The sequence below is a fragment of the Zea mays genome, chromosome 8 (genome assembly GCF_902167145.1).
Source record: "Zea mays cultivar B73 chromosome 8, Zm-B73-REFERENCE-NAM-5.0, whole genome shotgun sequence".
Classification (NCBI taxonomy): domain Eukaryota; kingdom Viridiplantae; phylum Streptophyta; class Magnoliopsida; order Poales; family Poaceae; genus Zea; species Zea mays.
The window spans coordinates 67,355,804-67,368,664 of record NC_050103.1 but is presented as its reverse complement, the minus strand read 5'-3'; the positions used below and the strand labels follow the sequence as shown (position 1 = coordinate 67,368,664).

The window sequence follows — 12,861 nt, the reverse complement described above, 5'->3', positions numbered from 1 at the left end:
GTGAGCAGATTTACATTTATGGCTAGGCTCGTTGGCTCGGTGAGCCGACTCGTGAGCCCGGAGTGAGCTGAGTCGAGCCGGTTTTCCGAGCTCGCCAGATGGGCGAGCCGAGCCTCGGCTCGTTTCCACCCCTAGTGAGGAGCCAGAGCACTTATTTTGCGTGTCCTAGTCTGTGCTTTGCTGGAAGGTTTAAAATAATAGAACGTGGGCACAAAAAATCACATGCAAGGCGGGTTGCGAGTGCTAATGGAGATAACGTCAGTAAGTCACTAAATTGGCTAAGTTTGTTTGTTTGGCCAGCTTTTTTCCCCAAGGAAGAGAACTCATCATAGCACACGAGTCTTGATTTATCTACAAATCTGCCTAAATGTCGTTTTTATTCTGCTGTTGCTTCAGTTAATAATCGACACCTACAATGTCATGCGCATGGGGGTAAGTCGATGATGAGCTGTTGGTGCAGAAAATAATGGAGCAACCCCACGGTCACACAAATAAAGCAGGGTACAGACATGCAAAGTTGCAAAAGTGTGGTTACTATTTCTACCATAGCATCAGAAGCCTCATGTAGTCATGTTTCTGCTACAATTGTCCCGTTGTTTTAACAAACAACAGCAAGCACGAGCACGGAGCACAGAACAGTGGTCAGAGTTCAACAAGTTCCCTGTACATTCAGTTCAGAGACCAGAAAGCAAGGCATCATAAACCCCATTCCAAGATGGGCTTCTTTGTCTACAAGATCTTGTCCGCTGCGTCTTCACAAGGGGGATCAGATTCAGATGGCTCGTGCCAAAACTAGAACAAAACTCGGTCCATCGGAATCCGAAGTTCCCTTATCTGACGGCTCATCATCGCTGAAAACTCTCTCCCTTGCCTTCTCAGACTGCAAAGACGGAAGCAGGTCACCTTTTTCTGTGCGCAGTGTTGATTAGGGGAAAAAAAAGACTTGCATATGTTTGTTTATAGAAAGCACTAACCATCTTCTCCCAGTTGCTGAAGAACGTTATGACGGCAAGAAGCAAGAACTGCACTATGGAGCCGCAGGAAATGCCCATCCAAAGCCCTTTCGCTTCCATCTTCAGAACGAAGCCGAGGAAGAGTGCTGTTGGAATCCCGACGAGGTAGAACGAGCCCAGGTTGACGTAGGCGCCCAAGTGCTGCCACCCGCATCCTCGGGCAACACCTGACGACCAGGGAAAAAAACAAGAGGGGGTTAGCATTTACTAACACCAATGTATCTTGAGAACAATCAGAATGCTTCTGCTGTGAAGTTCAGTGGTGTCAGTCATCAAGCATCACAACATGACAGCCACACTCTTGCATGTAGTTTCAAGTTCAGGTTTAGCTGTTCACGTGCCCAAACACACTTCAGAAGAAGTAAGCCAAAACATGTAGCAGACAGAAAATACCACTAACAGCTAGGAGGGAAAGGTGTAATTTGCATACATAGTGACGTGGAGCCTGCTTACGGTAACATCTCTGCTAGATGCGTGTCAATGAAAACACCGGCATCCATGTTCACGTAAGAGCCCATTTTTCGAAGGGACAAACAAGTGACTCCCCGAGTAACAAAGTATTGCTTCCACAACACAGAATAGCATTAGTATCGTGGAACAAAGTGAAAAACAGAATGGGCATCTTACCTGGTATACATGACATTGGCATGACTGATTGCCACCTGACAGGGCTTGTTACCAAAATTAAGAGGAGCACACCGATTGAATTAATGCAAATCAAACTATGGGGGTAAAAGGTGCAGTAGTTTGGTATGGAGAGCAAAAAACGAGTTTGTTTGTTTCATAACTTCACAGGTATAATTCGAAGATGCGTTTGCGAGGTTCCGAAAACATGAAAATACTTTTCCTTCATACTTTGATTTGATTTGAAGAGAGAGACAGATAAACGATTGAAGGAAGTTAAGAGATGTAACCTGATAGAACACCTTGTAGGCTGTCAGCAGCAACGGAGACGCACACAAAGGGAACCATTGCATTGACATACGCGACGACATCCTTGTCGCTGCTATATGCGTAGCCCAAGATGTGCTGTGACGCTAACAATATGACTGTGACCATAACTGCTTCCATCACTGCAATACACATGATGGCACGAACAGATGATCGAGCTCCTTCAGGGTTACCACCACCCAACTCATTTGCTACCCTAGTGCTGTTCATTGGACAACATGAACAAAGTTATGGTATATAGAAGTAACAGCTAGGAGTGGTTAACCTTCTTCATACCTTGCAGCCGCTCCAAGCCCATAAGGTATAGTATACATTAATGTGATAGTCGTCAAACTGATGAAGAGAACACAAATGTTTTTAGATAAAAAAGCAATGTACAACAACTGCACGTCACTGCAGATGTGAAAGACCTTACCAGATTGAAAGAACTGAAGTTTGCAGCTCTGGATTTGGTAAAATTCCTGAGACAAGAATAAGGATCTCAAAAGACCACCATTCGAAACTATAAAATTGTAGAAAACAATTCATTAACCCAACATGGAATCTTACACGGAAGAAGAGAAATATGCTTAATAACATCACTATAATTACCACAACATCAGTGCAGACGGCAGAGCCAGGCGTAGAAACACACTGACTCCTTTGAAGGCCTCAACGGTTGGAGGTGAGCGGGTCTCCTTACAAGAATCCGAGTATCTGATGTAAGCGGCAAGCATCATCACGTTTAACCAATACGACAAGCTTATTGCCAAAGAAGCTCCAATGTACCCCATACTGGTCTTGAACACTAGTAACCAACAAAGAGGAATGTGCAAGAGCAGAGTTGCAATGGAGGACCAAAGCATAGGAATTATCAGGCTCTGAGACTGTAGAAATTTTGTGAGAGGCTGGCTGATGGCATATGCATAGAGACCTGGAATCAACCAGACTATGTATCTCCCAGCTTCCCTTGAGATCAAGGGGTCCTGACCTATGAGGATCAGGAGTTTGCCTATGAATGCCCACAGAAGTGAGATTGGAATGCTCACAGCAATGAGTGTGACTATAGCTCTGTAGGTGTGCATCCCCAGTTTATCATACTGTTTTGCTCCATAGGCTTGACCGCATAGAGTTTCCAGTCCACTTGCCATACCAATCTGTTTTAGAGGCACACGAATTAAGTTAGGGGAAGAACAATACTATTGGTTCACAGCAAGAACAATAATATTGGCAATAGTTTCCATTAGATCAGATCAGAAGATAGTCGCACAAGGATAGCTAGTAGCTGTGCTAAATACATGGTTACACCAGGAGTGCTGGATAAGGATGAGAGCAAGTTTGTATTTTGAAGCATAAGTTGCTTGACGTATCTCTCGAAAATAAAAAGAGTCTGTTTCATCTACTACCACCTGCGAAGATTTAATTTAGTTGACGAAATCGTGAAGGACTAACATGCCATGCATGTATGCAAACAATTTCGGCAGCAGCATGTAGGTTCTTGTATTTATATTCAATAAGTGTAGCTTGCATGTCCTTTTTTCATCAAACAAACTAAGCTCGTATCTAAAATTTCGAATGCCAGTTCTAAATACGATGGGGATGCTGAAGATCACTGTATAATTTCGATGTTGCCTACCGGCTACCGTGCTACAATAGATCGGAACTGTGAAGACAATTCCTCCTAATTACGCTAGTCGAAGACAACCTACGGTTCAATTGAAAAGTTTGTAATCACAGCAGTAACGGATTTCGAAGGAATTGTGAGCTCAACTAACATGGGGAAAGTAAAACGCTAGTGTAACAGATTTAAGCACGAAGGAGTTCGTAATGCGAAACGTACGAGGAGGCTGAAACCGGATACGGTGGCGAGGGAGGTGGCGATGGCGGAGGCGGAGAGCGGGAGGACGCCGGGGAGGTGGCCGACCATCATGTTGGACGCCACCTGCACCGCGTACTGCGACACGCTCACGGCCGCCATCGGCAGGGCCACGCAGCCGACCTTCCCGGCCTCCCGCGCTAGCAGCTCCCTCCACCGCCTCACGCCGCACTTCTTCTCCCGTCCGTCGCCGTTCCGCAATATGTGCTGCGGAAGAAGCGGCACCCTCACCTCCATGGCGGCCGGTTACCGTCGTCGTCGACTCTTCTCTCTCCCGCCGCCTCTCCTCTCTCAAGTAGTCGTTCGTGTCTACGATTCGAGTTTCTGGATGGTGGGCGAGGTGGCGGGGCGGTGGGGTTTATTAAGGGCTACTTTGGTAGCCGCAACGTAAATAACGAGGGAAGCGATCGGAAAGATAATATGTAACCCACTCCAACAGCCGGGGCGTGGGGATGTCCCCACATGGGATAATTTATCTGTTGCTATTGAAAAGTTTGTTCAGGAATATTATCGTGTTTCCATAACTACTAGATTAGACACATTATACGTATAAATGATCATCTGATTGTACGTATGTTTGATTAAAAAACATTGAAATGCAAGTGGCGTATAAAAAGTGATTAACATAAGAAATTATACATGGAAAATTTTAATTTAATTAGGGTTTAAGGGCATCCCCAAAGACTCTATATTTTTTACTCTCTATTTGATTATTTATTTATCTCTCTATAAACATTAAACTCTATATATAGTATCTCATTTCAACAGACTCTCTAACATGCAACTTAGTTTGGCTAGCTGGAGTGAGAGCATCTCCAAGAGACTAGTTAAGTGACTCGTCGAGCCAAATTTTGGCTACTCAACAGCAAAATAACTTTCCAACAGACTAGTTATCTGACTCGCCAATCTATCTGACCTTCCAAATCAGCTCTCTCACTAGCCAAATTTGGCTAGCCACCTGACTAGCAAAATAGATAGATAGTCTGTTGGAGTGAGATGCTACATATATAATGTAATCTTTATGAAAAGATAAATAGAGAGTCAAATAGAGAGTCAAAAATAAAGAGTCTTCTGGAGATGCTCTGAGTAGCCAAGTTTAGCTAGCGATAGGGACAATTTGGAGAGCTGGATGGCTTAGCTAGTTAGAGCATTTCCAAGAGACTCTTTATTTTTAGCTCTATATTTGACTATCTATTTAACTTTTTATAAAGATTACACTCTATATGTAGCATCTCACTCCAACAAACTATCTATCTAGTTTGGCTAGTCAGGTGGCTAGCCAAATTTGGCTAGTGAGAGAGTCAATTTAAAGAGTCAGATAGCTTGGCGAGTCAGATAGCTAATCTGTTGGAGAGTTATTTTGCTATTGAGTAGCCAAAATTTGGCTTGGCGAGTTATTTAGCTAGTCTCTTGGAGATGCTTAGATGGTTAGTCTGTTGGAAAGTTGTTTAGCTATTAAATATCTAAATTTTAATATTCCAAACTTTGCAAATTACTAAATTGATGCCTTAACAATGATCTAGACGATCCAATTCAAGATAAATATCTGGATTTACCAAATCAATCTAGAATATAAAAAACTACACATGCAAATAATGAACCAAGCGAGAAGACCGGGGTTATCATATTAACCTTGCATAATCAATACTTTAATCTATAATATTTATATGTACAATGTGCTCTCTAAAAGCACTAAAGAGTTCTCCCTTGAGAGCTCCAAAACTCTAGATTAATCTATTGCAATCTAACCTTTTATTTATAAGCCTAGATCACACTCCTAGTTTGATACGATCCGTGTCAGCCCATATCATCCTTCCACGTGAGTTCTGTTTTTACATAGGCTTCGTCTAACCTGCCGCCCTCTTGGCCACCCGTGCCGTGATCGCTGGACCTATGCCCCTCTTAGTCTTAGGCCTCCCATGTCGTCGTGGCTAGTTGGGCTTTCATGGCCGACGTATAGGTTAAATGACCACTTCAACACAGACAATCGTCGTATGCTACAATCCTTAGTACCGATACTTCCACGAGTGTGCTACAGCCTACATCAATACCAAAACACATACTTCCATGCATGCATTACGTCAAAAAAACATGTAAATCACTTTATAATGTCAATGTCAAACCTTCACAATTTTCCAATACCAACTAACACAATATTTTCACACACGATTTCACAACTCCATTTGCAGACATCATAAAACCCAAGGATTGCATACGCACCATTGATGGTACGCATATACCTATATAACTATACAAAAAAAGTGAACAACCAAAGTACGTCACTAACATGGTAGTGCTTCACAAAATGTCATGGCGGTTTGTGACTCTTATACGTGATTCACATTTGTTGTCACTTTTTGACTGGATCTGCTTTTGATTGGGTGATTTATTGTTGAGATATCATACGCTTCAGAGGTATACAGGTCATTTTACACCGAGTACAGATAATTAATCTACCAGAAACAATCAGAATCGTCAAATGCCCAACTATTATTTAGACAGAAATTCTCTAGATCGTGGCTTATTATCAGATAATTCTGCTAATCATAGTACGCGCGTCTTAATTAGAAAAGCTCAAACAAATATGGCCTATATGAGTCGAGCATAGTTTATCATTAGCACGTACTTTGATAGAAAAAACGTTAATGAAATTATATGTTCAATAGTTGCACAATTTGTGTATGTGTCACTGCCACCCCACTAATTGGCGAAATATCATGTACCATCAATCATATTGGTGCAAGCGTACTGTTGAGTTTGTGATCCAAATTCTGAAGAAGGCGGCCAAGTTGGCGAGCGAAGCGGAGGCCCGTCGTCGAGAGGCTTGGACCGGAGCGCAGCGATACAATTGGGAGCCCCCCGTGGTACGGATCGTTTCTCTACTCGTTTTATGTGTATGTGTCACTGACACGGTGCCACCCCACTAATTGGCAAAATATCATGTACCATCAATCATATTGGTGCAAGCGCACAATCAAGCACTAGTGTATCTAATAATCGAAATTTACTAGGCTTGTTCGGTTCTAGCCCAATTTATATGGATTGAGGGGGATTGAGTGAGTTTCAATCACTAGTAAGTCAAAATCTCTCTCAATTCCCTCATATTTATATGAATTGAAAATAACCGAACAAGCTCTTAATAGGCGCTATTTTATATTTAACCTCTTTTCTACCGTTTAACTTGAAATCTAGTACCTAGTTTATATTTAACACATTCTATGTGAAATCATTGGATTTAGATTAAATGTTCCTGATGGTTTGATTGGAGGGGGAGGCGCACATGGTTGGCCGCCCTTTAGGATCCGAATAAAAGACGAAGTCCAGCACAGACTTGCATGAACGCTGCCGTGGCATTTTGTTTGGTCGGCGGCGCCTTTGTCAGCTTGCCGCGGCTGGGATCGTTCCTTCGTCCGTTCCGGAACAGAGTTCCCCGTTCAGAGACGTCACTCACTTGTTTATCTATCCCTGTGCAGATACAACGGATATGCTCGGCGGCGGCGGCACCAACGACCTGCTGCCATGGCGCTCGCTCATGGTTAGCTGCACGCAGCTGAGCAGACGGTTTCTCCATGCTTTTAGTGTGCATGGTTTGGGAACAGAGAATCCTCACTAGCAAGCAAAGCAACGGCTCATACTCTAGGAAACGGTGCATGTGTTCTTGTGCACCGGACCGCAGGCCGCGGCGGTGACGGCGCCGTCAGGTTTCGGGAAAACAGACAGCGTGTGGCGGCTATCTATCCACGATTATCTGTACATAAAAAAGAGAGAGAGAGGAGGAAGCCAAGTAAGCATGTTGATCCATGCAAAAGCATATCAAATTTCTGAAGCTTCAGAGAAGTGGAGAGCAGGGTTGCCGATGCGATGCTGACAACAAATGTGCCAGGGCGATCTCTTCGCCGAACGGTGCTGTTTGTCGCTGGTGCACCAGCACAGCACCACACGAAGAGTCGGAGGCAGTAGCAGCTAGCAAGCAGTAGGAACCGCCACTCCGCCAGCGTTCAAAAACAAGAAGAAGGTGGTTTTTTCAAATTTTCAGAAACGGTCAAAATGACTTGTACTGTGCCAGCCGATCAGCTAACTGTCTGACATCATAGATGGTTTTTTTCTCCTCCCATACACATGTAGTACACAGTCTATAATAATAGTTTCTTGTCAGGTTTAATTGAATATTATTATGATAAAGGATAGTAGTATGTTTTTAGACCGGATGGGGCAGGCAGAGATGTCTCTAGCGGGTCACGCCCTAAAATAAACCCGGTGGCATCCATACGGAAAAGCGTGACCGACCTCAATAATGGAAGAAGTCAGCTAAAGCATGTCGCTTCAGTTTCCTGAAGCTTCAGAGATGGCAGTGGCCATAAAGACAGAAACACAAACAAGCATGGCCCTGTTCTTCTTCTTTTCTTTTCTTTTCTTTCGACGGAACAATCATAAATTCTCTGCTAGGAACCAGGATCAGAAAGAGAAATGTTCATGGGATGTGGTGGTCGTCGTTTGGAATCCCGACCAGCCTTCTCTGGTAACTGATCGAACACCGGCCAGCTGCACATAATCGGCACTAAAGATCATCACAACAGGTTCTGTAAAGAAGTAAAAAATAGCCCAATTGGTTCATCATCATGCAAAGAGGAAAAAAAACACGCTAAAACGAATTTTGGAGAGAGAGAGAGAGACAGAGAGGTGTGAAAAGTTTACTTCACAAAAAGAGAGGTGAAAAGATGGCAAATGAAACGGTCATGAATTCATGACAAGGTTGCAATTTTTTTAACAACTATCATCGCGCAAAGCCGTCTCTCAAAAGGCTCGGCTGTTTTTGCTGTATTTCCTCAGGTATGCTGTTCTTGGAGCGCAAGCTCTCGCTGCATCTGCTCACGTTTCGCTTGAAATGAAGCAGCAGCATAAGCTTGGCGTGGCAGGCTGCCCGATCGGACATGCAGGTTTAAGGTTTTAGTGCCGACCACAAAACTGAGACAAACTCAATGCCTTCAAAGAGTCATCCATTGCATCCAGATGTGAAAACCGTGGCTGCAATCACAAATCATTTCATTTCACCACTTGCCTAAGTGAACAGAAGGATTCCCGTTACAAGCTATACCGCAAAGGCCAAAGCTGGTGACCAAGACTAGCCAGTTAGTTTTGAGGTAAACCGCTACTCTAAACTCTAAAGAAGCATAAAGCAATTGCAGGAGAACAGGCTTAAAATACTCTTTGCCAAGGAAACACCCAGCTACCCACTACCCAGCATTTGCATCTCAATGTGTACAGAACAAAGAGTTCTAAACAGCCACCATGTGCTAGAAACAGGATCCCAGGGCAATGTATAACCGCTAATCCCGTTCGTAACCTTACAGCACAACCTGTAGGGACGCGCTTCAAAAATACTTGAAGTCGACTGTGTTCATTGGTCAGCCTCAGGCTTGCTTCCATTGCCCTCACCGCTGCCTGCGTGCTTCTCTGGTGAGGCCGTCTGAGGCTCCTGCTGCTGCTGCTGCCGCCCCGTGCCTGTACTTGGTTCAGGATGGAAGTTGATAGGGAACTTGGTAACCCGGGGCTTGTCGGCCAGGATATTTCTCTGCACCCGATCGATTAGCACCTTTGCTGGAGGCTCCTCTCTCAACTGCTCATCGCCGTAATCATTGTTCACGTAGTAGCCTACTCTCATGAACTCCTGGCCCATGTAAGAGCAAGTCAATAGCAGCACAGTCACACCAATTATGTCTTCCTCACGGATCTTTGAGGGATCCGGTGGATCAGCCTGCGATTGAATTGCCATATTGTTTCTCAAAATTGGGTAGATATGACAGGTCTTAACACAAAAGGGGAAATCACAAGCAATGCTCGCACTCCATTCTTCAAAAATTTCAGGACCTATTGTGTCTCGTGAATTTGGACTTAGGAGTATAATAGAGCAACACAACATTGATTTGCATACCTGGAGGACAAAACGGTAGGTCCCAACATTGACAGGGCCAACAAGCACACTCTCAAGCTGTTGGTCGTAGTTTTCATCTTCAGCTGATCCAACATATATAAGCTTCCACTCCAGATCTGAAATGCAAACAAACAAGCTCTTTACATGTATTCTAAAAAAATCCAATACCCCAAAAGCAAAAGACAGAAATCAAAACACATGAATTGCATATATACCTCACACAGATCATATATACATAGGCATGCCTTTATGGTACGCAGGGGAAAATAGGCATGTCATTACGATTAAAACAACCTCAAACAACACAATGCACATTCCACAAAATTATACCCTAGTAAATCTCTTACTCAAATATCTAGAAGACCGGACGATTCACACTTTTGGTCAGGTCTAATGAATATTAAGGATCAATTTCTTAGATGAGGTCACTTTCAAGTGAGGAATGGTCATGCTACCAGATTCTGGAAGGATATATGGTTAATCAGTCGACCTCTTAGTGAGCAATTCCCGAACCTTTTTAATATAGTGCGTAACAAATCGGCCTTGGTTGTAGACGTCTTTTCAGATTCAAATCTTAATTTATCTTTTCGCCGAACAATTAGGGGAATTAAAATGGTGGAATGGCACAACTTGTTAAACTTGCTAACTACGGTTACTCTGAATCCGGCTAGGGACAATTTTGTTTGGGATGGTCATAAGAATGGAATTTTCTCTGTCCAATCGATGTACCATCTTTTGATGAATAATCCTAACAGCAATCGGAGTAAGATGCTTTGGAGACTTAAGCTCCCTCTGAAAATAAAAGTTTTCCTGTGGAATTTATGTCGGGGAGCGATCCTCACTAAAGATAATTTAGCTAGAAGGCGTTGGAATGGTAGCTTGACCTGTAGCTTTTGCAACAACAATAAGAGTATACATCATCTCTTTTTTGACTGTTACATTGCCAAAAGTATATGGAGAATCATTTACTTTGTTTTAAAAATAGACATGCCCATTAGCACTAATCATATTATCGGGTCTTGGGAATCTAATAATGCTCTGGCATACAAAAAATTATTACTGATTGGAATATCAGCTTTATTTTGGTCCATCTGGCTCTGTCGAAATGAGGTGGTGTTTAATCATAAACCAATACCATCAATTGTACAGGTTATTTTCAGGGTTACTCACTGGTTCAGATTCTGGAGACTTCTACAGAAGGAGGAAAAGCACCAACAAATTCTCGATGCCTGTCGAGCTTTGGAGGTGGTGGCGATGGAAGTTTTTGCAATGCATGGATGGCGCTCGAATGCAAGAATTGAAGATGGCTAGTGTTTTCTATAGTCATGGCATTTTGTTTTCTTTGAGTTAGTTTAATTATTCAAGCAACTGCTCTATGGTCCAATAATCGTTATGTAATGGTTGTACGCATTTGTATGCTAAAGCCGGAACTCTTGTTTCCATAATAAAAAAACAAAATTATACCCTAGTACTTCAACGTTCATTGGGTTATAGATTTGTATAATTTCTATGTAGTACTTATCATGATATGTCTTTATGCCATTATCAACAAACCAGAGACAAAAGAGGGGAGAAAATAAGGCAAACATGTCTGGACCAGAATTATTCAGACAATGACCACCCCCACTCAAACAGCTTTTGAAGCTAGCAGGATCCAAAGGAATAATGTATCTTATGAAACAGGCCAACAGATTATCCACTACAGTGAATAAATCACTAAAAGCAAAATAGAACATTTTTCAGAATTACCAGCAATATTGGAATCTCATCAGCTACTACACAGGTGTCGATCCCTTATAAGTACAAGATACAAATAACATGAGACTTATCCACTGCACATTCAATTATAATCAGCTTCAAGCAAAGATAATTCTAGATTGTAGACAATCATCCACGCATGGCACAGGTGTGCATGGAATTTTTTGCACAAGTGATCTAATGTGGCACCCAGATTTTGACAATACAAGTATACAACTAATTAACCCACTAAGCAAATAGGTTCAGTCATATGACATGCTGGTTTCTAGATACTAGTAATGGAGAGTAGAATACACGATCAAGAATCGCATGGTACAGAATAGGGCAGTGGAAATTATGCTGCATTCTTATGCTAATCACCGAACAAGAACAGCGGTAGCCTGGATAGCAGCAATGGCATTCGCATCTATGCTACTACTGCCGCACAGGAACGCAACCGATGCAGCGGCGTTCGACTCCCGTACCCTCGTGATCCCATCCCGCAGAGATAGCAAAGCCCAACCCCATAACCCGGCATCCCAGCTGCATCCAAAGCGCCACCCACCGATCCCAGGACGCCGAAACCCTAGCCCGGGGCCACGCATCACGGGGACCGAGAGAAGGGGAGGAAAACGGTCAGTACTCAGTACCGTCGTCGAGGGGCACGAGGCACTCGTAGGATATCTCGAACTGGAAGGGGTTGATGAAGGCGGTGGGGTTGTCCAGCACCGCCACGTTGGTGATGTTCACCGCGCTCATCGCCGCCGCCGGGAGCAGCCGCGCGCCCGCGCGTGCTCGAGCAGAGGGGAAAAGACGCGAGCAAGACGCGGCGGCTCGGGATCGGATTTCTAGCGGCCTTTCGGGCGGTGTAATGGTGACGGTGTGGGATGAGATGGGGAGCGGCGGGAAGCGAAATTGGGTTGGCGGGAGACGGCTCGGAGCTGCAGGTTTGGAGTGGAGAGGCGAGGCCAAGCGACAGCGAGAGAGGAGAAATTTGCTATTATGGAGATCCTCACGTGCGGCTTCGACGTTTTGAAGGCGTAGGTGAAGGATTAGCTGATATAGAAAAGCAGGGAATAGGCCACTTGCTAAAACGAACAAGAACACTCTATTACTTGGTAACCTCTTTGATTAAAACCATGGATACTCACGTCGTCTACATCCGTTACCTCTCCATCGGCATCGCGGCCGTGCGTGACCCGCCCGTGCTCATCCTCGACGAGCCCACCTCCGGCCTCGACAGCGCCTCCGCGCTCCACATCGTCGGCGCGCTCCGCGCCATGGCCGAGGCGCGCGGACGCACCGTGCTGCTCAGCATCCACCAGCCGGGAGCGCGCATCGTCAAGATGTTCGACTCCGTCCTCCTGCTAGCC

General features: G+C 44.2%; 2 protein-coding genes across 3 annotated transcripts; both read right to left on the bottom strand.

Annotated features, from left to right (window-relative positions):
• Nucleotides 1-433: 433 nt before the first annotated feature.
• Nucleotides 434-4,248, bottom strand: LOC103635304 (protein DETOXIFICATION 14). Of its 2 annotated transcripts, none has more exons than XR_002264293.3 (7): nucleotides 3,784-4,208; nucleotides 2,556-3,100; nucleotides 2,380-2,466; nucleotides 2,241-2,297; nucleotides 1,444-2,166; nucleotides 975-1,180; nucleotides 434-880 (listed from the first exon to the last, which is right to left on the bottom strand). XR_002264293.3 is itself a non-coding variant. In XM_020542770.3 (7 exons), exons 1-7 carry the CDS (start codon nucleotides 4,054-4,056, stop codon nucleotides 773-775), a joined length of 1,515 nt encoding a protein of 504 aa, XP_020398359.1. In that variant the 5' UTR covers nucleotides 4,057-4,248; the 3' UTR covers nucleotides 434-772. The 2 variants fall into 2 exon arrangements, 1 of the variants encoding a protein (XP_020398359.1); XM_020542770.3 differs by having other exon boundaries at nucleotides 1,928-2,166; nucleotides 3,784-4,248.
• Nucleotides 4,249-8,832: 4,584 nt separating this feature from the next.
• Nucleotides 8,833-12,470, bottom strand: LOC103635303 (histone chaperone ASF1B). Its single transcript, XM_008657793.4, has 3 exons — nucleotides 12,139-12,470; nucleotides 9,752-9,867; nucleotides 8,833-9,574 (listed from the first exon to the last, which is right to left on the bottom strand). Exons 1-3 carry the CDS (start codon nucleotides 12,245-12,247, stop codon nucleotides 9,218-9,220), a joined length of 582 nt encoding a protein of 193 aa, XP_008656015.1. The 5' UTR covers nucleotides 12,248-12,470; the 3' UTR covers nucleotides 8,833-9,217.
• Nucleotides 12,471-12,861: the final 391 nt, after the last annotated feature.